The 24824-nt window shown below is 45.2% G+C and overlaps 1 protein-coding gene across 1 annotated transcript in view; it reads right to left on the bottom strand.

Moving 5' to 3' along the window:
- LOC124593966 (galactosylgalactosylxylosylprotein 3-beta-glucuronosyltransferase P-like) overlaps positions 1 to 24824 on the bottom strand; it is a 201037-nt gene that overhangs the window by 28383 nt on the left and 147830 nt on the right. The window contains exon 3 of the mRNA XM_047132315.1: positions 1229 to 1490. Coding sequence (XP_046988271.1) covers positions 1229 to 1490 — 262 coding nt within the window. The remainder of the gene's footprint in view (positions 1 to 1228; positions 1491 to 24824) is intronic.

Here is a 24824-nt window from a genome sequence, read left to right as displayed (position 1 = left end):
GTCATATTCTGCCTGTTTACATATATCTTTGTATTTGAATACGCTTGGCTATGCCAGTTTCTGTGGCAGTTCAGAGTATTTCACGCAGTATTGCTTGTCTGTTAACACTGACAACTTAGGGAAACGCCACTGCCCTCGGGCACTGCTTAGTTCGTGGTGAGAGCTAATGCCTAAAATTTGGTGTTTTTGGCAAATTATTGACACTTAGGATCTCGGAACATTGAATTCCCTAACGATTTCCGAAATGGAATGTCCCATATGTCTAGTTCCAACTACCATTCCGCGTTCAAAGTCTGTTAATTCCCGTCGGAAACCTTCTCACGTGAGCCACCTGTGTACAAATGACATCTCTTAAACACCTTGTGTACGCGGTACTACTGCCATCCGTATATGTGCATATTGCTGTCGGATGATTGTCGTTAACTCAGTACATTCGCCAATATGTTGAATCTTGTATTTCATCAAGGTATCGGCTTAACCTCTCAAGTACCCGCCAGGATTGCCGAGAGCGCTAACGCCCTGCTTCCTGGACTCGGGTAGGCGCGCCGGCCCCAGATGGAATCCGCCCGGCGGATTAACGACGAGGGCCGGTGTGCCGGCCAGCCTGGATGTGGTGTTTAGGCGGTTTTCCACATCCCGCTAGATGAATACCGGGCTGGTTCCCACGTTCCGCCTCAGTTACGCGACTCGCCGACATCTGAACACATTCTCACTATTCCATAAATTACGCTAGATGCAGACAGTTGGGGTACACTAAGTCCGTCCCAGGGGGGTATGGGGTGGCGGCTGGAAGTGCATCCAGCCACCCCTTCATCCTAACCTTGCGAAATCCGTTCCTAACAATGCCGACGCTGCGTCAATGCGGGACATGGCACCAGTGAAAGAAAGATCGGCTTAGCCTCTCAAGTATCAATGTAATCTACATATAAAAACGTAAATATTGAATGGCTAACGATCAATTCTCTGGGACATAATAAATGTTTTGTGTCATTTACATCGTTTACTTTCATAGTACCTTCATAGTTCTTGTAGCATGACACGTCCGAACAGGGCCCACTTAATTTTTATCAAAAATGACAACCATAGAGTCTTGGACCCCTCACCTCTCCAAGCCCAGAAAAATTACTGCAGACGCCCTTGCCGACAATTGACATATCTGAAGCCGAAATTCGCCCACTCTCGTATACAGGAGTAGCCCACAGCTAGCGGTACTGGGCTCAGTACTCACCGACGAGGTGGTCGTAGGGGATACCGGTCGAGGCGAGCAGCTCTGAGACTAGTGCTGTGGTGGGGGCCTCCTCTTCGACGACGAGCCAGTGCAGCGCGGGCACGTGCATCAGCGTCTGCGCCAGGCGCGTCAGCTCGGCCAGCTGCTCGGGACGGCGGTACGTGGGGGTGATGACGTACACGGTGCGCTGCGGGGGCGGCGGCGTCGTGGTGGCAGCCAGAGTTGCCGGCGAGCAGCCCATCTGACGAGCCAGCTCTTGCACCTGCAACACAGCGGGCGTCTCGTCCAAATGGGAGTCAACAAGGCGGAACACCGCAGGGCTGCTCTAAGAGTTACTGTGCTCGTTCCACCAACTGCGGCATAATCGCATATACAAACAGTGATCCAATGCTGTAAAATTCTTTTTTATTTCAGTCTCCGATCACAATATGAATTCTTTAGACGATGGCCGGTTTCAGTCTGTATTGACCATCCTCAGATCTTTTTTACACCATGTCCTAAAGTGATACGGCCATAGTGGCATCGTCAAAACATATAAATACAATCAGCATAGCATCGTCACATGGATCTAAAATATGGTGCAGAATAGGCCACATCGTCCGCATAGTGATCATTGACATATTTTAGATCCATGTGACGATGCTATGCTGATTATATTTACATGTTTTGACGACGCCATTATGGCCGTATCACTTTAGGACATGGTGTGAAAAGATCAGAGGATGGTCAATACAGCCTGAAACCGGTCATCGTCTAAAGAATTCATATTGTGATCAGAGACTGAAATAAAAAAAGCATTTTACTGTGCTTGTTGCTGTTTTCGTCTTCAGACCGAAGACTCGTTTGATACAGCTGCTGCGCCACGAATAAGTACAGGCGTGGATTTTGGGAAATCTTGTTGATTTGGCGCAGCTGTGGCTGGGAGGCAGTAGTTAAGGAAAGCGATTGGGACTTCGACCAGGCGCGGACAAAGTTGATATTTTGCAAATGATACTGCAAGGCAGGTTTATGACACCGCTCACAGTGGGGAAGGGACAAGCCGGGGGGCACTGTATACAAGTGTGAAGTAGTCAAGGCAACACAGGGCACTGACGTAATGTGAAGTACCCATACGTTGCAGTTACGACAGCGCCTAGTTGCCTTTGTGTAGCGGCCGCTGAGGAAAGGTGACGTAATTATTAAAGAGCATTTCACGTGTCCCCTCCAGACGAAGTACGTCAGAGATGTAGGGAAGAGACGCATAAATAAGAGAGCCCGGAGGCTCGAATCAGGCAGTCATGTCGCCATTTTGTCCTCGTCTAGAACCGTATAGAATGACGATTGTTTAAGTTGCAGGCCTTTTGGTGATGGGTATCGGCAGCCAGTCGGCCCGCTGAAGCTACCTCCGACCTCCGCTGCACGGACGCCTCATTGGTGTGGCGGGGCACGCCGCACCTCAGAGCTGCACCGGAGCGAGGAGCGAGAGCGCTACTGGGCTCCGCTGTCTGGGTGACGTCGTCCAGCGGACTGCAAACTGCCGTCCTCAGGGGTAGGGCCGGGGAGCGAACTCGCGGCCTCCAGGGGTCCTATTCTGTACCGTTCATACCGATCGGTGTAGTAGCTTAGTCTCCGTAGTGACGTCATTTTCGGTTCTTTATCGAAATATCCTATTCAGTAAGCTTCTGAGACCTGTTACCGAACGGTCCTCCCACCGATTTTACGACAATTGTACCGAGAGGTTTTGGATTTCTGTGTGGCTCTGTCGATCGGTGAGCTGTGGTTTATGTACACCTATAATTTGTTATTTTAAAAATATTTAGTGGTTTTAGCGTTGGATTTAGTGATTGTGTTACAAAAGAATCACCAGAGGACGCATCCGGTTGGAAAGTGAGTTCATAATAGACTATTTTCCTTTGTTAGAAATATGGTCAGGTTAGGTTGTTTCTGTGAATTATTACATCAAAAAAAAGTTTTCAGTCAATATTCTCTCAAAATACGTGTTATTTTTTATCCAAATAAGTGTTTAAAGATCATTAAATGTCAAGACATTGGCTCTGCTTACGTATATTACATGAGCGTGAACTGACGTTACTAGTGACTTTGTGTACTTTTTCCCACAAATGGTTTACTTAGTAATTATTGAAACGTGTTTACAACTTTCAAGTAACAATGGAAATCAATTATGTGAAGCCTGACATTGGAAACCTTCCAAACTATGACCTTATGACTTAAGCAGCACCGTTTGGTAACGAAGTAAGTCTCCTTTCCTCACCCTAATAGTACAAGAAATTAGATTTACCTGACTGATGTTTGGCGTGGCTAAGTAGTTAGCGCGCAGGCATGAGAAAGAAAATGGTCCTGGGTTCGAGCACGGATAAGGTACAATTTTTTTTTATTTTCCTCTTCATACATGCGACACGTTCTAAGACAATGTTACTCGTGTAAGTGAAGATTTTTCTGCAATATTTGTTATTACTTACATGTAAGAGAGCACTTCCTCAGTAATGATTTCGTGATTTCTGTGTGTTTTAAAATCGAAATATGAAATTTCTGTGAGTGAAACAACCGGCAGTGACCTTCATATTTTTCTTGTGAGAAATAATTTAGCATTTTTTTCGAATATGTAGCGATTTCCGAGTATGCGGTTAGACAGGAATCTAAGAGCACAACTTAAAATACTGGTAATGTAACTAGCAGTACTCATCTTCATAATCTTGCCTGTCATAAGTATTTATCTGCGATCGAATCCTCAACAACAATAGACACAGATGAAAGATCTCCGCCGTTGTATTTTTAGACTGTAGCACCATATACATTTTAATTCACGAGATGCATGTTATAAACTTCGACGAACTGCAGGAGCTCTCGAAAATACGTTTTTTTCAATTTTGTTTTTAATACCCAAATCGCTGACGTATCATATAGGGAAGTGGGCTACTTAATCATTTGGATCTGTTGGAGCGAGGTATAACCACATTCTGTTTATCTTCTTATTCGTTGAAACTCTCAGCATCAATTTATCGGGTGTTTTTGTAGATGTATTAGTACAATGTGGTACTACACACTATTCCTAACTTATTTTCCGAAACGTAAAATCCAAAACACGATGTCAGTGTGAATCAGAATAAGATGACATAATGCGGCATTTACGACAATCTGCAAAATACAGTCAAATACCTATTTTTTCGGTACTTGGAAGAATAGCGTGCCTGTGTCGTCTGCTAGCCGCTTTGTGTTTGTGGCGCTGTGCGCGCTGCAGTGAGCGTGCGCGGATCTGCGGCCGCTTGCTTTTGATTGGCTTGCACGACGCGAACCGACAACAGCGCTTCGATTCTCCAGACTCGAACGGTATCGCTTCCGAAATGCATACTGAATAGCGCAGCGGCTCTAATTCGAGTACTAGTACGTTTGGTGCTCTTGAGCACCGAAACGATCGGCACAATAGTGGAAAGATACAGAATAGGCACTCAGGGTGCAGAGCTGTGTGCCGGCACTGAAGGAGCTGCCCTGGGCGGAGCTGCTAAGGCTCACTACAACGACGTCGGTCGGCTGCTTCCCTTCGGTACTCTACACGGGGCCCACTGTGTTCCCGGTCACGGTCACAGTTCACGTGCGCGGCGGCCACTTAGCCACGGCGTGAGTAGGATCGCTACATCCGCAAGGCTGGGCAACCGCCCGCCAATGCTGCAGATTCCGGTATTCACGTTGGCGCTGACCCACGCACAGTACGTGGCTCCATCGCCGAGATCATCGCAAAGCCCTCTGTCTACCTTCAATGTAATGAAGTCGGTGACACACTTGCCTGTGTTTCTCTGCACGCTTCGGCGTGAGTCATCTCTCTCTCCCAAACCATACCTCTCGGTCGTTCCGACATATTACAACCCCTCTCGCTTATTTACTCATCTTTTCCCCACGCCTCTGTCATAGTTCCTGTAGAGGGGACAAGTGGAGTACTCTTTGATAATTACAACATCAGCTTTCGTCATGTAAAAGATTTCGTGCCGGCAAGGGGGGATATAATTGTTACATCCCACTTCTGACACCAAAAGTAAAAGAGTATGTGGTTTGGAGATGGGGAGAGAGACTTCTGACACCAATGTTAATGTATAAAATGGCACGGAAGGGGGAAGAAGATTATCAAACGTGCCTCGTGGCGGCAGTGTGCAGGAAGTCGAGCGGTCAGGATTTGATAGTGGGCATCCAGGGCTGCCGTTAAATGACAAAACAGGGAATTAAGTACAATAAAGATGATATATTTCAATATACGACTACAAAGGGCGCGCCTAGGGTCGGAAGTTAGCAAGTTTAGGCCGGTCTAGGAGGTCGAAAAATTAATTAAAATGGGCGACGGAAAGTGAGGCGGTTCATGTTAACTGACGTTGGTGGCCGGCCGTCAAAAGCAGAGCCAGAGGCTCTGCTTTCCAAAAAGACGTCTGTTCTGCTCGAGGTCTGCATTACAAGAGAGCGAAGCAAGTGTTTTCTGCACCGCAGAACACTCCAGCATCCACCCACGTGATCGGTATCCCGTGCACGCTACTGGCTAAATCAATGGCGTGAATTCGCTAGCAGTTCCAGCAGAGGGCTCAGAGCGTCTCCTGTCAGCAGCTTTAACTGGACAGAACCGCCTCGATTTTGACAGGCAAGCGACTTGTGTCACGTAGACATGATGTGAATTACTCTGGGAGAAGTAAAGATTCCACTGAGCTTTAGAAATAATTTTTTTAAACTAATTCCCTAAAATATTCCTTGACTGGCCGCCATCCTGTACACACTGCTCACTTTGTCCACTAGACGCTGTTGTAACTGCAGCGTATGGTTTTTTCACAGTACGCCAGTGCTCTGTGCTGCCCTGATTACTTCCCAACTGTATACAGTGCCCGCTGTGCCGTGTCTTCGCGCCTACGAGCGGAGTCGTAAACATGCTTCGCAGAATCGCTTGCAGAATGTCAGCATCGCCTGCTGCTACCATACGATGTGCCAATCGTTCTCTTAACTACTGCCTTCCAGCCACAGCTGCGTCAAATTTACAAGAATTTCCCAAATCCGTGCCTGTACTTGGTCTTGGCGCAGCACATCTCTCAATGTTAGTCTATGCTGTGCAGGACACTCCGCCTCTGTACAACCACTGTAACTCCCATTTGAAGCTGCTTACTGTTTTTCCCCGCACACTTCCCCCTGTTACCATCCTTGATGCTTCAGCATCTGCCGTATCAACTGATCCCTTCTTCTATTAATTTTTTACTTATTTAGCCTTACCAGATTGGGTCCTTAAGGCCCTTTATTGCAACGGATCAAGAGTAACACACACCAAAAATATTATAAAATTCGGAAGAATAACAATAATGTTAATAATAATAATAATAACAATGATGATGGTAACGACAATAATACACTGTCCAGTCATATTAATGTGACCACCCGTCAAAAACCTGTGCAAAAACCTTTCCAGCGCGCACGTGCAATAAGGTAGTCAATGAGGTTCTGGAACATACCGACAAGAATATGGAGCCACGGCGACTGCAGTGCCGTCGCCAGCTGTAATATGGTCAAACAGCCCAATCGCGGTCGTCCCACAGATTCTCAGCTGGGTTTAAATTTGATGACCTGGTGAGTAAGGTAAACTGATCCTGCTGGTCTTCGAACCACGCACGTAGACTGCGAGCTGTGTGACATGTTGCATTGCCCTGCTGGTAGATGCCATCGTCTTGAGGAAATAGTAAACTGCATGTAGGATGGGAAATGCTCCCCAGGGACAAATGCATACTTGCGTTTATTCATTGTGCCTTCTAGAAAGACGATATCATCCAGGGAATGCCACGAAAACATTCCCCAGAGCACAACCCTCCATCCTCCTGCGTGGTGGACCCTTCCGACTGCTGTCGCAGGACCCTAAACGCCAACGGCAATCTGCCTTAATTACTGTAAAACGTGATTCATCTGAAAAGGCCACCTGTTGCCCCTCAATGGACGTCTAGTTGCGGTACTGGCGTGTAAATTCAAGCCTTCGGCGCCAATGAACAGCCGCGCGGTATTAGCCGAGCGGTCTAGGGCGCTGCAGCCATGGACTGTGCGGCTGGTCCCGGCGGAGGTTCGAGTCCTCCCTCGGGCATGGGTGTGTGTGTTTGTTCTTAGGATAATGAACCATGGTCCTTGCCGTTGGTGGGGAGGCTTGCGTGCCTCAGCGATACAGATGGCAGTACCGTAGGTGCAACCACAACGGAGGGGAATGTGTTGAGAGGCCAGACAAACGTGTGGTTCCTGAAGAGGGGCAGCAGCCTTTTCAATAGTTGCAGGGGCAACAGTCTGGATGATTGACTGATCTGGCCTTGCAACACTAACCAAAACGGCCTTGCTGTTGTGGTACTGCGAACGGCTGAAAGCAAGGGGAAACTACGGCCGTAATTTTTCCCGAGGGCATGCAGCTTTACTGTATGGTTAAATGATGATGGTGTCCTTTTGGGTAAAATATTCCGGAGGTAAAATAGTCCCCCATTCGGATCTCCGGGCAGGGACTACTCAGGAGGACGTCGTTATCAGGAGAAAGAAAACTGGCGTTCTACGGATCGGAGCGTGGAATCTCAGATCCCTTAATCGGGCAGGTAGATTAGAAAATTTAAAATGGGAAATGGATAGGTTGAAGTTAGATATAGTGGGAATAAGTGAAGTTCGGTGGCAGGAGGAACACAAAATCAAATAGGGGTAATGCAGGAGTAGGTTTAATAAGGAATAAAAAAATAGGAGTGCGGGTAAGCTACTACCAACAGCATAGTGAACGCATTATTGTGGCCAAGATAGACACGTAGCCCATGCGTACTACAGTAGTACAAGTTTATATGCCAACTAGCTCTGCAGATGATGAAGAAATTGATGAGATGTATGGTGAGATAAAAGAAATTATTCAGGTAGTGAAGGGAGACGAAAATTTAATAGTGATGGGTGACTGGAATTCGAGAGTAGGAAAAGGGACAGATGGAAACATAGTGGGTGAATATGGATTGGGGGACAGAAATGAAAGAGGAAGCCGTCTGGTAGAATTTTGCACAGAGCATAACTTAATCATAGCTAACACTTGGTTCAAGAGTCATAAAAGAAGGTTGTATACATGGAAGAATCCTGGAGATACTAGAAGGTATCAGGTAGATTATATAATAGTAAGACAGAGATTTAGGAACCAGGTTTTAAATTGTAAGACATTTCCAGGGGCAGATGTGGACTCTGACCACAATCTATTGGTTATGAACTGTAGATTAAAACTGAAGAAACTGCAAAAAGGTGGGAATTTAAGGAAATGGGACCTGGATAAACTGAAAGAACCAGAGGTTGTACAGAGTTTCAGGGAGAGCATAAGGGAACAATTGACAGGAATGGGTGAAAGAAATACTGTAGAAGAAGAATGGGTAGCTCTGAGGGATGAAATAGTGAAGGCAGTAGAGGATCAAGTAAGTAAAAAGACGAGGGCTAGAAGAAATCCTTTGGTAACAGAAGAAATATTGAATTTAATTGATGAAAGGAGAAAATATAAAAACGCAGTAAATGAAGCAGACAAAAAGGAATACAAACGTCTCAAAAATGAGATCGACAGGAAGTGCAAAATGGCTAAGCAGGGATGGCTAGAGGACAAATGTAAGGATGTAGAGGCTTATCTCACTAGGGGTAAGATAGATACTGCCTACAGGGAAATTAAAGAGACCTTTGGGGAAAAAAGAGCCACTTGTATCACAATCAAGAGCTCAGATGGAAACCCAGTTCTAAGCAGAGAAGGGAAAGCAGGAAGGTGTAAGGAGTATATAGAGGGTCTATACAAGCGTGATGTACTTGAGGACAATATTATGGAAATGGAAGAGGATGTAGATGAATATGAAATGGGAGATACGATACTGCGTGAAGAGTTTGACAAAGCACTGAGAGACCTGAGTCGAAACAAGGCCTTGGGAGTAGACAACATTCCATTAGAACTACTGACGACCTTGGGAGAGCCAGTCCTGACAAAACTCTACCAACTGGTGAGCAAGATGTATGAGACAGGCGAAATACCCTCAGACTTCAAGAAGAATATAATAATTCCAATCCCAAAGAAAGCAGGTGTTGACAGATGTGAAAATTACCGAACTATCAGTTTAATAAGTCACAGCTGCAAAACACTAACGCGAATTCTTTACAGACGAATGAAAAACTAGTAGAAGCCGACAGCGGGGAAGATCAGTTTGGATTCCGCAGAAATGATGGAACATGTGAGGCAATACTGACTCTACGACTTATCTTAGAAAATAGATTAAGGAAATGCAAACCTACATTTCTAGCATTTGTAGACTTAGAGAAAGCTTTTGACAATGTTGACTGGAATACCCTCTTTCAAATTCTAAAGGTGGCAGGGGTAAAATACAGGGAACGAAAGGCTATTTACAATTTGTATAGAAACCAGATGTCAGTTATAAGAGTCGAGGGCCATGAAAGGGAAGCAGCGGTTGGGAAGGGAGTGAGACAGGGTTGTAGCCTGTTCCCGATGTTATTCAATCTGTATATTGAGCAAGCAGTAAAGGAAACAAAAGAAAAATTCGGAGTAGGTATTAAAGTCCACGGAAAAGAAATAAAAATGTTGAGGTTCGCCGATGACATTGTAATTCTGTCAGACACAGCAAAGGACTTGGAAGAGCAGTTGAACGGAATGGACAGTGTCTTGAAAGGAGGATATAAGATGAACATCAACATAAGCAAAACCAGAATAATGGAATGTAGTCGAATTAAGTCAGGTGATGCTGACGGAATTAGATTAGGAAATGAGACACTTAAAGTAGTAAAGGAGTTTTGCTATTTGGGGAGAAAATAACTGACGATGGTCGATATAGGATATAAAATGTATACTGGCAATGGCAAGGAAAGCGTTTCTGAAGAGGAGAAATTTGTTAACATCGAGTATAGATTTAAGCGCCAGGAAGTCGTTTCTGAAAGTATTTGTATGGAAGTGAAACATGGACGATAAATAGTTTGGACAAGAAGAGAATAGAAGCTTTCGAAATGTGGTGCTACAGAAGAATGTTGAAGATTAGATGGGTAGATCACATAACTAATGAGGAGGTATTGAATAGAATTGGGGAGAAGAGGAGTTTGTGGCACAACTTGACAAGAAGAAGGGACCGGTTGGTAGGACATGTTCTGAGGCATCAAGGGATCACAAATTTAGCATTGGAGGGCAGCGTGGAGGGTAAAAATCGTAGAGGGAGACCAAGAGATGAATACACTAAGCAGATTCAGAAGGATCTAAGTTGCAGTAAGTACGGGGTGATGAAGTAGCTTGCACAGGATAGAGTAGCATGGAGAGCTGCATCAGAGCAGTCTCAGGACTGAAGACAACAACAACAACAGTGTGTAAGCTTAGGGATTGATGACCTTAGCAGTTAAGTCCCATATGATTTCACACACATTTGAACATTTGCCAATGAACAGCAGTTAGTATGGATGCACGAACTCGACACCTGCTGTGGAGACCCACACACAGCTACTTTTGCTGAACGGTTGTTGAGTAGACGATGTTTGTAGCCCTTTGGTTCATCGGGGCCGTCAGTTGCTCAAACGTTGCACATCTCTTTGGCCATACACATTCCTGTAGCCATCGTTTCCCCCGCCCCCCCCCCCCCTCTTCCCACCCATTATCTATGTCTCGTGGTGCATCACATGTACCCCAGCACGGGTTATGAAGAGGGCCATTTTTCCATGCCCGGTATCCTTTAAGCACGACTCCATCCGAACAATTTATAGACTTAGCCGTTTCTGAAATGCTTCCACCTGTGGCCTGAAAGCCAATGACAATACTTTTCTGGACGTCCGATATATCGCTCCACATTACAATGACTGGGCTGTTTTCCGCGTGCCCTTGACGTGCTTTACACACCCTCCACTGCTAGTACTGCCACCTGCCGTCTGTGAGTGGTTATTTCACGTTGACTTCGAAAAATTGGAGGTGGTGATATTAATGTTACTGGATCGTGTAATAAATGACACTAATAATAATAATAAAGGGCATTAAGAATATGAGGCACTGAGAACTATAAGAGAACAAAGCACAGAAACAAAGGTTTGACAAAAATAGACCCTTTTGAGAGACAAATTTTGTCAACAAACCACCAGTCTCATAGGTTTCAGTTCTTTCTCAAACTGTCTCGAGATCTGTATTTCGTATAAAAAATGCTGAACATGAAAAGCTCTTGGAGTCAGCGTAAGAACAACGGTAAGTAAGGTAGTGTTATTGCAAAGGTTGAAAGGCGTAGACGTGAGCCGTAACGATCCCGAGCTGTGTGACTCAGATAATACAGTTTTAGCGACCCCTGGAATAAAGAAATTGCAGCCTCGCCCTGTCACCGACTTAGATTGTTTCCAGACTGATGCAGTTCGTGGGCAGTTTTATGCTTACTACAGCAGGAAAGAGTATCGTACCATAGCAAAGTTCCTAGCGTAGTTAAAAGAAAGTGAACTTTTCGGGGGTGGGAAAACATTACTAAAATGTTTTAAAAATGGTTCAAATGGCTCTGAGCACTATGGAACTCAACATCGGAGGTCATTAGTCCCCTAGAAGTTAGAACTACTTGAACCTAACTAACCTAAGGACATCACACACACCCACGCCCGAGGTAGGATTCGAACCTGCGACCGTAGCAGTCACGCGGTTCCGGACTGAAGTGCCTAGAACCGCACGGCCACCGCGGCCGGCACTAAAAGTTTTACCAGAAAGTATGGGTGTCTGTTACAAATCGCTAGACGGACACCAAGTCCCGTTAAAAAAGTCGTATATTGTTACGATTCGATGCATATTGTTGCACAAAATCATGGGCGAGGACATTCATACGATTACATGGCTAGTTGATACGCGGGTTAATAGTAGATGAATGCAAGCAGTAGCGGTCATCAGCCGATAGGAAGAGGAGCTGGATTAATTGTGGTCCATGCAGGCTCTTCCGGTGATCTTGTTCCTGATGCACTTTGTTTTTCGGTCCAAAAAGACAAAAAATTGGGTTTAACGTGCCGTCGTCATCGAGGTCATTAGAGGCGGAGAAGAAGCTTGGATTCTGTCAAGGATGGGGAAGGGAATCGGCTGTCTCCTTTCAATGGAGCGATTTAGGGAAATCACGGAAAACCTGAACCCGAATGGCCAGACGCGGAGTTGAACCGTCGTCCTGCCGAATACGGGCCCAGTGTGCTAACAACTGCAACACCTCGCTCGGTCCCAAACAGACAGGTAATTGCCATGCAGAGATGGACAATACACGATTTGTTGAGTGGTTCAGGAACCTCTTAAAACAGATTCCTGTCCCTACAGCAATTATAATGGACAGTGCCCCAGATCATCCAGTGATACTGGACATAGCCCCAACCACAAACGATCGCAAAGAAGTTATTATGGTGCTATTGTTACAGGCACGAACTATTACTGCGGATATGAGTAGGACAAAGCTTCTATTACATTCGCTTGTTAAAGGAAATAAGCCCACTTATATAGTGGACGAAATCTCAAAGTAACAGCATCATAATGTATTACTGCTGCCACCATATGACGGGCATTACAGCCACCTTGAGTTAGTATGAAGTGATGTGAATACGTACGTAAGGATAACGTATTTGCAATAACAGAGTTGGTGAGACTGTTGTGCGAAGATCTTGCGACTGTGGATTGAGCCTTGTAGACAATGAGAGGTATCATCAGTGACCATGAACAACTAATGATTTGTCTTGGTGGTGACAGCAATGAAAACTGTTGAGGCGTTGATTCTGACAACAGTGACGATGAGGAGGTGAATGGAATTGCGCCATTCACACCATAAACTGGCGAGTGAAAAGTTACGAATGTAGCTTACTCATTGCATCATTGTCATTATACACCGAAGCGCCGAAGAGACTGTTACACGCATGAGTGTTCAAATACAGAGACATGTAAACAGTCAGAATACGCCGCTTCGGTCGGCAACGCCTATATAAGACAACATGTGTCTGGCGCAGTTGTTAGATCGGTTACTGCTGTTACAATGGCAGGTTATCAAGATAAAAGTGAGTTTGAACATTGTGTTATAGTCGGCCCACGAGCGATGAGACACAGCATCTCCGAGGTAGCGATGAAGTGGGGATTTTCCGGTTCGACCATTTTACGAGTGTACTGTGAACATCAGGAATCCGGTAAAACATCAAATTTTCGATACAGCAGCGACCGGAAAAAGATCTTGGAAGAACGGGACCAACGACCAATGAAAAGAATAGTTCAACGCGACAGAAGTGCAAGCCTTCCGCAAATTGCTGCAGATTTCATTGCTGTCAATGCTGTCAGTGTCAGCGTGCGCACCATTCAACGAAACATCCTAGATACGGACTTACGTAGCCGAAGCCCCACTCATGTACCAGCGATGAATGCACGACACAAAGCTTTACACCTCGCCTGGGCTCGTCAGCACCCCTCATAGGACTGTTGATGACCGGAAACATGTTCCCTGGTCGAACGAGTCTCGTTTCAAATTGTATCGAGTGTACGGGTATGGAGGCAACCTCATGAATCCTTGGACCCTACATATCACCAGGAGACTGTTCAAGTTGGTGGAGGCTCTGTAATGGTATGGACGTGTGCAGTTGGAGTGATATGGGATCTTTGATACGTCTAGATACGGCTCTAACGGGTGACAAGTACTTAAACATCCTGCCTGATCATCTGCATCCATCCACGTCCATTGTGCATTCCGACGGGCTTGGGCAATTCCAGCAGGACAATGCGACACCCCACACGACCAGAATTGCTACAGAGTGGCACCTGGAATACTCTTCTGAGTTTAAACACTTCCGCTGGCCACCAAATTCCTCAGACATGAACATTATTGAGTATATCTGGGGTGCCCTGCAACGTGCTGTTCAGAAGAGTCTTCCGCCCCGTCGCACTCTTAAGGATTTAGGGACATCCCTGCAGGATCCATGGTGTCACTATATTAGGAAGGTGTACCAGTTTCTTTACCTGTTTAGTGTAAAACGTTGAGCGAGATATTACAACCTTGCTTATTATTTATTTGGTAAACTATGCACCGTATTGTCTTCAAGATATCGGTCATCATCAAATGTTTATTTCCTGTATTTCTCTGCTCGGTTATCGAAAGCGTGTGACTTTTTATGATTATATCTGCATTATCATGCGGTTGTTAATTTGATGCCATTCTGACTGTAACTAAAATAACCAATTCTAGAGGGTGTTCGTAAATATCCGCTAGAAATTTGTAGAGGGGAGTGAGTATACAATATTTTGAATACGAACTCAGCTCCGGGAACGTACAGCATGCAGTTGTTTTGGAACAACAATGCAAACACGTAATGTTTAAATTTTTATGCAAACAAATGTGCTTAAGTAATAAATGGATGTTTCGTTATGTTTCCTTTCGAATTAATTGTACTACGTCGTGTGTAATTCAAATTCCTCAAGCAGAAGTGGATGAGTTAAGCATCTGCATTCAAACCATCGTAAAACGGAAACGGTACTTTTCTGGACATGGGTTGCTATTCAAAATACTGTATTATGTACTCACTCCCCTCTGCAAGTCTTAGAAGTTTGTAACGGGAATTTCCGAACACCCTGTGTACAACATTACGCTCAAATCTTACTTTAAAGAGATGGAACAGAAAACTGTATCGTTTACTAGGTGTATACAGTGTAATTTGTTCCACCGTAACATGATACAGAACAGAAAAGGTCTACTGAACTTACGTCCGAAAATGCATGGTTTCCGTGTTCGAGTCATTTATTCGATCATAAATTGTTACAGGGACTGTAGTCTAATACAAGCTGTAGGATGCAGCCACAGTTACAGTATGTGTTGAAAAGAATTTCCGCGTGCTTCAACAAATGCGTCTACGCGCCGTAGCATGTTCTGGCTCAAGCGTTCATATCATCCAAGCTGAATGTGAACAGTGTCAAGGTCAGCATGAATACGCTGCTCCAGTGTCTCCACATCTGGAATGGGCTCTACATACACGATACTTTTGAGATGGTCCCGCAGCCAGAAATTCGATAAACGAGCAGGCCACGCAACTGGACCCCCTTGTCCGACCCATCGACCAGGGAAGACACGGCTGAGATGCGTCCGGACGTTAACGACGAAGTGGGCTGGGGCACCACAATGTAGCAGCCACATAACCCTTTGATTCATCAGTGGCACTTCTTCCAGCAGGGGAGGCAAAGTCAGCCGCAAAAAACGCCAATAGTTTCGGCCTGTTACGCGACATGGGAGGAAGACTGGTCCCAAAATGCAGTCGCCAATTATACCGGCCCACTCATTCCGGCTGCACCGATGCTAATGATCCGCTGTCACCGTACCATGGGGGTTCAGCATACTATCCCGTAGACGGATGTAATGAAAGTTGAAGACTACACTCCAAGTGAAGGTGGTCTCATCTGTGAATAGGATGGATGATACAAGTCCCAGAATCATGGTTGCCTGGTGAAGAAACGAGCGACAAAAGTGCTATGTGAAAAGTCTGTCGCTAGTAAGCCCTGCATACGCTGTAAGTGAAAAGGGTAGTAACAAATGTCATGGAGAATGTTCCACACGGTCGTCTGGCTTACCCTGTACTGGCGGGCCAACTACCTGGTACTGAAACAGCTGTCGACTTCCACAGTGTTAATCACGTTTTGCAGTGATTTATGATTGCAGCCAGTGTACCCTGAGATCCCAGCCGAGTTCCGTATTCTAACGCACCCTACAGCCCTCTTTCCAGTGGAGCAGGTGCACAGAAGGCAGCCCGCGACCACGCGACCACGAGACCTCCTGTCAAGTAAGTTCTTTGACGCGCATTCTTGCAGTCCTTCCACTCCCTCTAAGGACTCGTCAGTGGGACTCGACAGGAGGAGAAACAAATTTGGTGCCAGGTGTGGGGTTAAGGGTGGGTGGAGAATCAGCAGAAATAGACTACAGGAATAGGCAAAGGGGTGTCGTATCGCGCCAACGCAGAGCCAGAGGGTGGACGCACCGCTTCTACCCAGAGGGTCGTCGCTTCACGTCAACGCAGAACTAGCGTCGCATCGCGCCGTCGCGGAATCGGAGGGTCGCAGGTCGGCGCCACCGCAGTAGCTGACCCACCTCGTGCCTCACTCGTTGTAGGCCGGTCCACGCTCTGGCTTCGAGAGCGCCGAGTTCGCCGTACACGCCACAAGAGTGGAGTGTGGAGTGGAGTGTTTTGGGGGAAGAGACGAAACAGCCAGGTCATCGGTCTCATCAGATTAGGGAAGGACGGGGAAGGAAGTCGGCCGTGCCCTTTCAAAGGAACCATCCCGGGATTTTCCTGGAGTGATTTAGGGAAATCACGGAAAACCTAAATCAGGATGGCCGGACGCGGGATTGAACCATCGTCCTCCCGAATGCGAGTCCAGTGTGCTAACCACTGCGCCACCTCGCTCGGTTACGCCACAAGAAACGAGGTTAGTGAAAATGGGAAACGCTGACGCAGTAGACTCAGGGGGGAGGGGGTATACAGGTAATTGCCAATGAGAACAGATTTTATCTAAGTTATGTTGAGGCAACCAAGTTAGTGCCTCATAAATTTGAGGGGGACAGGGAAAAACTGTCCGAATTCATCGATAATTGTGACAACACTTACAACTTAGTAGATCCTAGTTATAAGCAAGTATTTTTAAAGTTTGTTATTGGCCAAATAACGGGCCCCGCCAGCACTAAGCTATTAGTTAGAGATCACACAGAAACTTGATCTGACCTGAAGGTAATTTTGTTATAAAATTACAAGAATACACGCACTATTGACAACTATGCCCTCACCATGTTGAATAGCAGGCAAGGAAAAGGGGAAAGTGTGGCTCAACGGGGCTCTCATGTGGATTCCATGCAATTCCATTTTCGAGAAGCAATGAAGAGGGTCATGGAGGACGAAGAAGTTACGGGATGCAATGCGTTGATAGGGAAGTTAGGACGGGCCGTGTTTATACTAGGATTGTATGATGAGCGGATAAAGACAGTAATGCGGGCCCAAGGTGAACGGATCACCCTGTCCGAAGCTATTGATTTGACCGCTACCGAGGAGTGAGTAATAAACTCGGAAAGAAATAAGCGCCGCGCAGCAATTGTAGCTCTGCCGGAGAAAAGCAGCAGTGCGAAATGTTTTAACTGCGGGAAAGTGGGGCACACATCGCGTGAGTGCAGGAAAAAGTATATTGTCCGGAAGACAGACACTGTAAAGGAGGTTCCCCAAAAGACAGAGCGTAATCGGCTGCCCAGAAAAGAAATCGATGTTCGTGAATTCAAAGGGACTGGATCGCGGGCACAGTGTCCCCCACCAGTACGATGTACGGCATGTAATCTGACGGGGCACTCGCCCCCGTGTACTAGAGCAAAGCCGGTGACAAGCTTCGCGTGTCACCGGACGGGACACTAAGATTGTGATTGTCGCGAAAATAATTGGGCTAACATACGTAGGAAAAATGCGCACGGAAACGAGCAGCGGGCGTAATGCTGCAGTTCAATTATGCTGCGTCAGGGATCATAAGAGCTGCTGACTGCACGAGGAAAAATGATTACATATGCGTAGAGAGCTATGACGTGAAAGGCTCCGAAACAAAGTTATTCATAGATAGTGGTGCCCATATTAACCTTATACAGTCCAAGGTTCTGAAGGAACACCTGAGGTGGGATCCTAGAAGGGCGGTAACGATAAAAAGTATAGTAAACGAAGAAGTCAGGACAGAGGGTCCTGTGGCAATACGTTTAAGCAACGATGAGAGAAACAACTGGGTCACGCAGTTCTAAGTAGTGAATGAGAGTATTGATTTGCCATTTTATGGGTTACTGGGACGGGAGTTCCTGGACAAAAATAGTGTTGGATTATGGCCATAGAAGAATGCAGATACGAGGCGAATGGACAGAGTTGCGGGAAGAATGCGAAGAAGCAACCGTCAATAGATTAACTGTACAAGATGATAGAAACGGGAAGACTCTACGAGCAAGTTACGCAGCTGTGACGAGATTTGGAAAGATACCGGCCAAGGTCGCCGCGCGCTCAGAAACAGTCGCCGCAACGCGACCGGAAGATTGAGGCCCATCCCGCGTAGATAACTAGGGTACCGGTAAGGACAAATACACGGCGAGGCGCGTCAGCCGGCCTCCGCCTGCGCCGTCCCAAGAGGGTTGTACGCAACCAAAGGAAAATGAAACTAAGCGAAGTAGATGGCCACTCGGAAGTGCGAAGAATCAATGTCAGGTCACGACGAGTAGGAGTGACATGTCTCCAGACCCGTAGGATTCGGAAGAAATAGGAATCGGGCCACGAGAACGAAGATTTATAAAAGTTCGCGTGACACTAAAACTAGGGAATGAAGCGGTAATTCCGAAACAAGAGATTAGACCAGGGGTCTATACACCAGAAGCGATGGTGACTATCCGGGACGGGATTTAAGTGTGACGAATACCAGGCAACAAGAGGTCCGTTTCATCACGCCGGAGGTATTCGAGGAACGAATACCGCCACCAAGCAGCTGTAAAATCCGATGTGTACCGCAGGGATAGAAAGACGGGAGAAAACCGCGGCAGAGTGTAAAGCACGTGTGCCTTCCCTTCACGTGTTTAAGCCAAGTATTATGCATATTTATGCGATCGGGAACGCTCAGTAGCAGCCAGGCTACATGTACATCGAACAATTAAGCATCAGCAAGGAGCATTAGTGATGAAATCATAGGAGGCAATGTTGTGCAACCTTAGTAGGGACAAGTTCTGACTATTTGGGAGAGGGATCTTACAATCTGAGACAGTGTTCCGAGACAAACTTCCGTCACAATGTCCGCAAACATGACGTCAGATCCGCCTAGCAACAGCGACCTGAACGCCCATTGGCTGAAAGGTTGGATATATATATATATAGGCTGAGGGAGAATGGGAGGGTCTCTCTTGTCCTTCGGGAAGACAGTGCGAGAGAGTCACAAGGAGCCACGCAAAATGCACGGTCGAGTAACTGGGGCGGTTCTAAAAGAACGGTCGCGAGTGCATATTTCAGATGTTAAACAAAAGTGAAGTTACTAGTTATAAGAACGCCACGTGTCGTGGGCAGTGTCTATCATTATGTAAAGTCAGAAAACTGTGTTAATGTGTGTAAAAGGTCGAATATAACGGCGTAGTCCAGAGCCGCCATATTGCAAATACTGATTCTGTGACGTGTGTGACAAAGAAATTTCTGTATTAAAACAAGTATAGTTCAAACGTTGTTGACAATTAACAATACTCCTCTTCAGCAGGATTACCACCTACATGAAACCTGGCGACTGAGAACTACTACTGTTGCAACGTTGGACATACCGAAGCATCAAGACACCAGGTTGGTGATACCGCCCAGAGAAGTACTTCCTTCTCGCTACAATGCCAATGAGGGTGTTGTAAAAGCTTGCTGAAAGAAAACATGCGTATAGAGCTCTTAAACCAAGAAGAGCAAGAAGCCATACAGGAGCTGTGTTTGGCGTACAATGATGTCTTTCATTTACCGGGAGACGTGCTCACCTATACCACTGTAGTGAAGCACCAGATTCCACTAGTACTTGAAGCAGAAGGGGCAGTCATAAATCAGAGGCCTTACCGAATTCCTCAAGCATAACAGGAAGCACTGAAAAAGGAAATAGATGGCATGCTGGATGACGGCATATTATCGCCGAGTACCAGTCCATCTAGCTTCCCTCTGTTATTCATACCGAAGAAGCCTGATGCAAGAGTGGTTGTCGATTATCGGAAATTAAATGATATGTCGTTGAATATGATCTTCTCACTGCCCAGAATTGATGAAATACTGGATAGCCTAGGGAAGGCAAAGTATTTCTCAACTCTAGATCTCGCGAAGGGGTGTTATAAAGTCCTGATAGACGAACGGGATCGAGAAAAGACGGCATTTAGCACACCTACAGGCAATTACGAATACAATAGGATGGCGATGGGCCTGAAGAGGGCTCCATCCACATTTCAACGGTTAATGAATACCGTACTGGCTGATGTACAGGGAAATAAAGTGTACTTTGTCGTCGTGGGTGCGTCACTTGAGGACCATAGTGCGCGACTTGAGGAAGTATTTCACCGCTTACGAAAAGCAAACCTAAAATTACAAATTGACAAATGGGAATTCCTAAGGACGGAAGTCACGTTTTTGGGGCACGTTTTGACAGCGGAGGGTCTGAAACCCGATCCCACTAAAGTAGCAGCAATAGAAAAGTATCCGCGACCACGGACAACCGACGACTTAAAAAGTTATCTGGGCATGATCGGATACTACTGAAGATTTTTCAGCAACATAAGAAAAATTGCAAAACCCCTACACGAACTATTAAAGAAAGGAGTTCCGTATATTTGGGAGGAAGCGCAGGAAGAGGCGTTTCAAACATTGAAAGAAAAGTTAACCAAGCCACGGATACTACATCATCCAGACTTCACTACAGAGTTTTTATTAACAACTGACGCCAGTAAGTAGGCGCAAAGGGCATATTTGACTCAAGGTCCAATGGGAAAGGATTTACCAACTGCATACACATCACGTACTCTCAGCAAGGCAGAGTTGAATTACAGTACAATAGAGCGAGAGTTGCTTGCCATAGAATGGGCAGTTAAGTACTTCCGACCGTATATCTTTGGCAGGAAGTTCAAGATACTCAAGGACCATAAACCACTGATGTGGTTAGGTAGCATTACGGGTCCATCGTCGAGATTAAATGAAGCTTCGATTAAAACTGGAAGAATACGATTACCAAATCATATATAAGGAAGGAAAGCAAAATCGCATGGCCGACGTGCTATCACGCATTCGGAGTGTGCAAGACAGTGACAAACAAACACAGCAGGCTACAAAGAGGGGCAGAAACGAGACAGACAGGCACGAAGATAAGCGAAGGGGCGCAGCTACCAAGGCCGCAGTCAAGGACACGAGTAGCGACGAGGTAACGGAGACAGAGGCGACAGCTGAGATAGCAGACCCCGAAGGGACAGCTGACGCGACCGAGATAAGCGCAGGCAGTAACACATCCCAGATAAACAAAGATGAGGTTCTGAGCGCAGACAATTAATTGGCAATTCTAAAGCAGATGCACTTATCTCCCACAGGAGGCCATCAAGGAATGGGAAATACGTATGAATGAATAAAACAGTACTATAGATGGCCGGGTATGAAAGCTAACATCGAGCAGTTCATAAAGACATGTGAAGGTTGCCAAAAGAACAAGATCACACAAGCTAAGATTAAGCAACCACTAGAGCTATCTCCGACCCCTGAATTTATATTTGAGCGCTGTGATATTGATATAGTAGGTCCATTACCCATTACTCAGTCCGGGAATAGATATATTTTGACTTTTCAAGACTCTCTCACGAAGTTTGTAACAGCCGAACCAATAGCTCGACAAGACGCGGATACGGTCGCACGCAAATTGGTGGAAAGAATTATTTTAAAATTTGGTATCCCGATGGCTCTGTTGAGTGACATGGGAAGCAATTTCACAGACGATACTATGAAACGAGTCTGCATATTACTGAGAATAGAGAAAATATGAACGACAGCGTACCATCTGCAGTCCAGTGGAGTGCTAGAACCTACACACCGTATCCTGACGGAGATGCTGCGACACTATGTGAACCGGGACCAGACAGACTGGGATGGATGGGTTGCATACGCTTGTTTTGTGTACCATACTACTCTTCATAGTACCACGGGATACACACGATTCGAATTGCTCTTCGGCAGGAAGTGCAATTTGCCGGGATGGCTACAAAAGAAACCAACAAACGTAATCTACAATTACGACTATTACGTGACGGAGATTCGACAGCGACTATAAATGTTACACCAAGATGCCCGTGAGGCAACACAAGTGAGCAAAGAAAGGGAATTTCGAAGGAATAGGTTGAAGGAATTTTACTGAGCGGAAATGTGGACATTCTGTTAGAAGACGTGATGTAAAAGGAAGAAATACCGCAGGCGATAAAGGAGGAGAGACCCAGAAAAGTGACAAGTACGTTTCTTATTTATTTATTTATTGTTCCGTGGGACCAAATTAAGGAGAAGTCTCCATGGTCATGGAACGAGTCAATACATGAAATCATAACACGATATTAGAAACAGATAAAATGAAATATAAAAAAAAACATATTCAGGTGACAAGTCGTAAGTTTAAATAAAGAAAATCAACACTGAAACACTGGAATTTGCTTAATTTTTTAGCTCTCCCAGGAGCTCCTCGACAGAATAGAAGGAGTGAGCCTGAGGAAACTCTTCAGTTTAGACTTAAAAGAGTTTGGGCTACTGCTAAGATTTTTGAGTTCTTGTGGTAGCTTATTGAAAATGGATGCAGCAGAATACTGCACTCCTTTCTGCACAAGAGTCAAGGAAGTGCATTCCACATGCAGATTGGATTTCTGCCTAGTATTAACTGAGTGAAAGATGCTAACTCTTGGGAATAGGCTAATATTGCTAACAACAAACGACATTAAAGAAAATATATACTGTGAGGCCAATGTCAGAATTCCCAGACTATTGAATAGGGGTCGACAAGAGGTTCTCGAACTTGCACCACATATAGCTCGAACAGCCCGTTTTTGAGCCAAAAATACCCTTTTTGAATGAGAAGAATTACCCCAAAAAATAATACCATACGACATAAGCGTATGAAAATATGCGAAGTAGACTACTTTTCGTGTTGAAGTGTCACTTATTTCAGATACTGTCTTTTTTTTTTTTTTTTTTTTTTTTTTTTTTTTTTTTTTTTTTTTTTTTGTCATCAGTCTACTGACTGGTTTGATGCGGCCCGCCACGAATTCCTTTCCTGTGCTAACCTCTTCATCTCAGAGTAGCACTTGCAACCTACGTCCTCAATTATTTGCTTGATGTATTCCAATCTCTGTCTTCCTCTACAGTTTTTGCCCTCTACAGCTCCCTCTAGTACCATGGAAGTCATTCCCTCATGTCTTAGCAGAAGTCCTATCATCCTGTCCCTTCTCCTTACCAGTGTTTTCCACATATTCCTTTCCTCTCCGACTCTGCGTAGAACCTCCTCATTCCTTACCTTATCAGTCCACCTAATTTTCAACATTCGTCTATAGCACCACATATCAAATGCTTCGATTCTCTACTGTTCCGGTTTTCTCACAGTCCATGTTTCACTACCATACAATGCTGTACTCCAGACGTACATGCTCAGAAATTTCTTCCACAAATTAAGGTCGGTATTTGATATTAGTAGACTTCTCTTGGCCAGAAATGCCTTTTTTGCCATAGCGAGTCTGCTTTTGATGTCCTCCTTGCTCCGTCCGTCATTGGTTATTTTACTGCCTAGGTAGCAGAATTCCTTCATTGACTTCGTGACCATCAGTCCTGATGTTAAGTTTCTAGCTGTTCTCATTTCTACTACTTCTCATTACCTTCGTCTTTCTCCGATTTACTCTCAAACCATACTGTGTACTCTTTATTCTGTTCATTCCGTTCAGCAGATCATTTAATTCTTCTTCACTTTCGCTCAGGATAGCAATGTCATCAGCGAATCGTATCATTGATATCCGTTCACCTTGTCTTACACCCTTCTTAATACGAGCACTTGGTTCTTGATCGTCCACTCTTATTATTCCCTCTTGGTTGTTGTACATATTGTATATGACCCGTCTCTCCCTATAGCTTACCCCAACTTTTTTTCAGAACCTCGAACAGCTTGCACCATTTTATATTGTCGAACGCTTTTTCCAGGTCGACAAAACCTATGAAAGTGTCTTGATTTTTCTTTAGCCTTGCTTTCATTATTAGCCGTAACGTCAGAATTACCTCTCTCGTCCCTTTACTTTTCCTAAAGCCAAACTGATCGTCACCTAGCGCATTCTCAATTTTCTTTTCCATTCTTCTGTATATTATTCTTGTAAGCAGCTTCGATGCATGAGCTGTTAAGCTGATTGTGCGATAATTCTCGCACATGTCAGCTCTTGCCGTCTTCGGAATTGTGTGGATGATGCTTTTCCGAAAGTCAGATGGTATGTCGCCAGGCTCATATATTCTACACACCAACGTGAATAGTCGTTTTGTTGCCACTTCCCCCAATGATTTTAGAAATTCTGATGGAATGTTATCTATCCCTTCTGCCTTATTTGACCGTAAGTCCTCCAAAGCTCTTTTAAATTCCGATTCTAATACTGGATCCCCTATCTCTTCTAAATCGACTCCTGTTTCTTCTTCTATCACATCAGACAAATCTTCACCCTCATAGAGACTTTCAATGTATTCGTTCCACCTATCTGCTCTCTCCTCTGCATTTAACAGTGGAATTTCCGTTGCACTCTTAATGTTACCACCGTTGCTTTTAATGGCACCAAAGGTTGTTTTGACTTTCCTGTATGCTGAGTCTGTCCTTCCGACAATCATATCTTTTTCGATGTCTTCACATTTTTCCTGCAGCCATTTCGTCTTAGCTTCCCTGCACTTCCTATTTATTTCATTCCTCAGCGACTTGTATTTCTGTATTCCTGATTTTCCCGGAACATGTTTGTACTTCCTCCTTTCATCAATCAACTGAAGTATTTCTTCTGTTACCCATGGTTTCTTCGCAGCTACCTTCTTTGTACCTATGTTTTCCTTCCCAACTTCTGTGATGGCC

Source organism: Schistocerca americana, chromosome 2, assembly GCF_021461395.2.
Source record: "Schistocerca americana isolate TAMUIC-IGC-003095 chromosome 2, iqSchAmer2.1, whole genome shotgun sequence".
Classification (NCBI taxonomy): domain Eukaryota; kingdom Metazoa; phylum Arthropoda; class Insecta; order Orthoptera; family Acrididae; genus Schistocerca; species Schistocerca americana.
The sequence above is the reverse complement of the archived record's forward strand: the minus strand, read 5'-3'. Positions and strand labels throughout refer to the sequence as shown.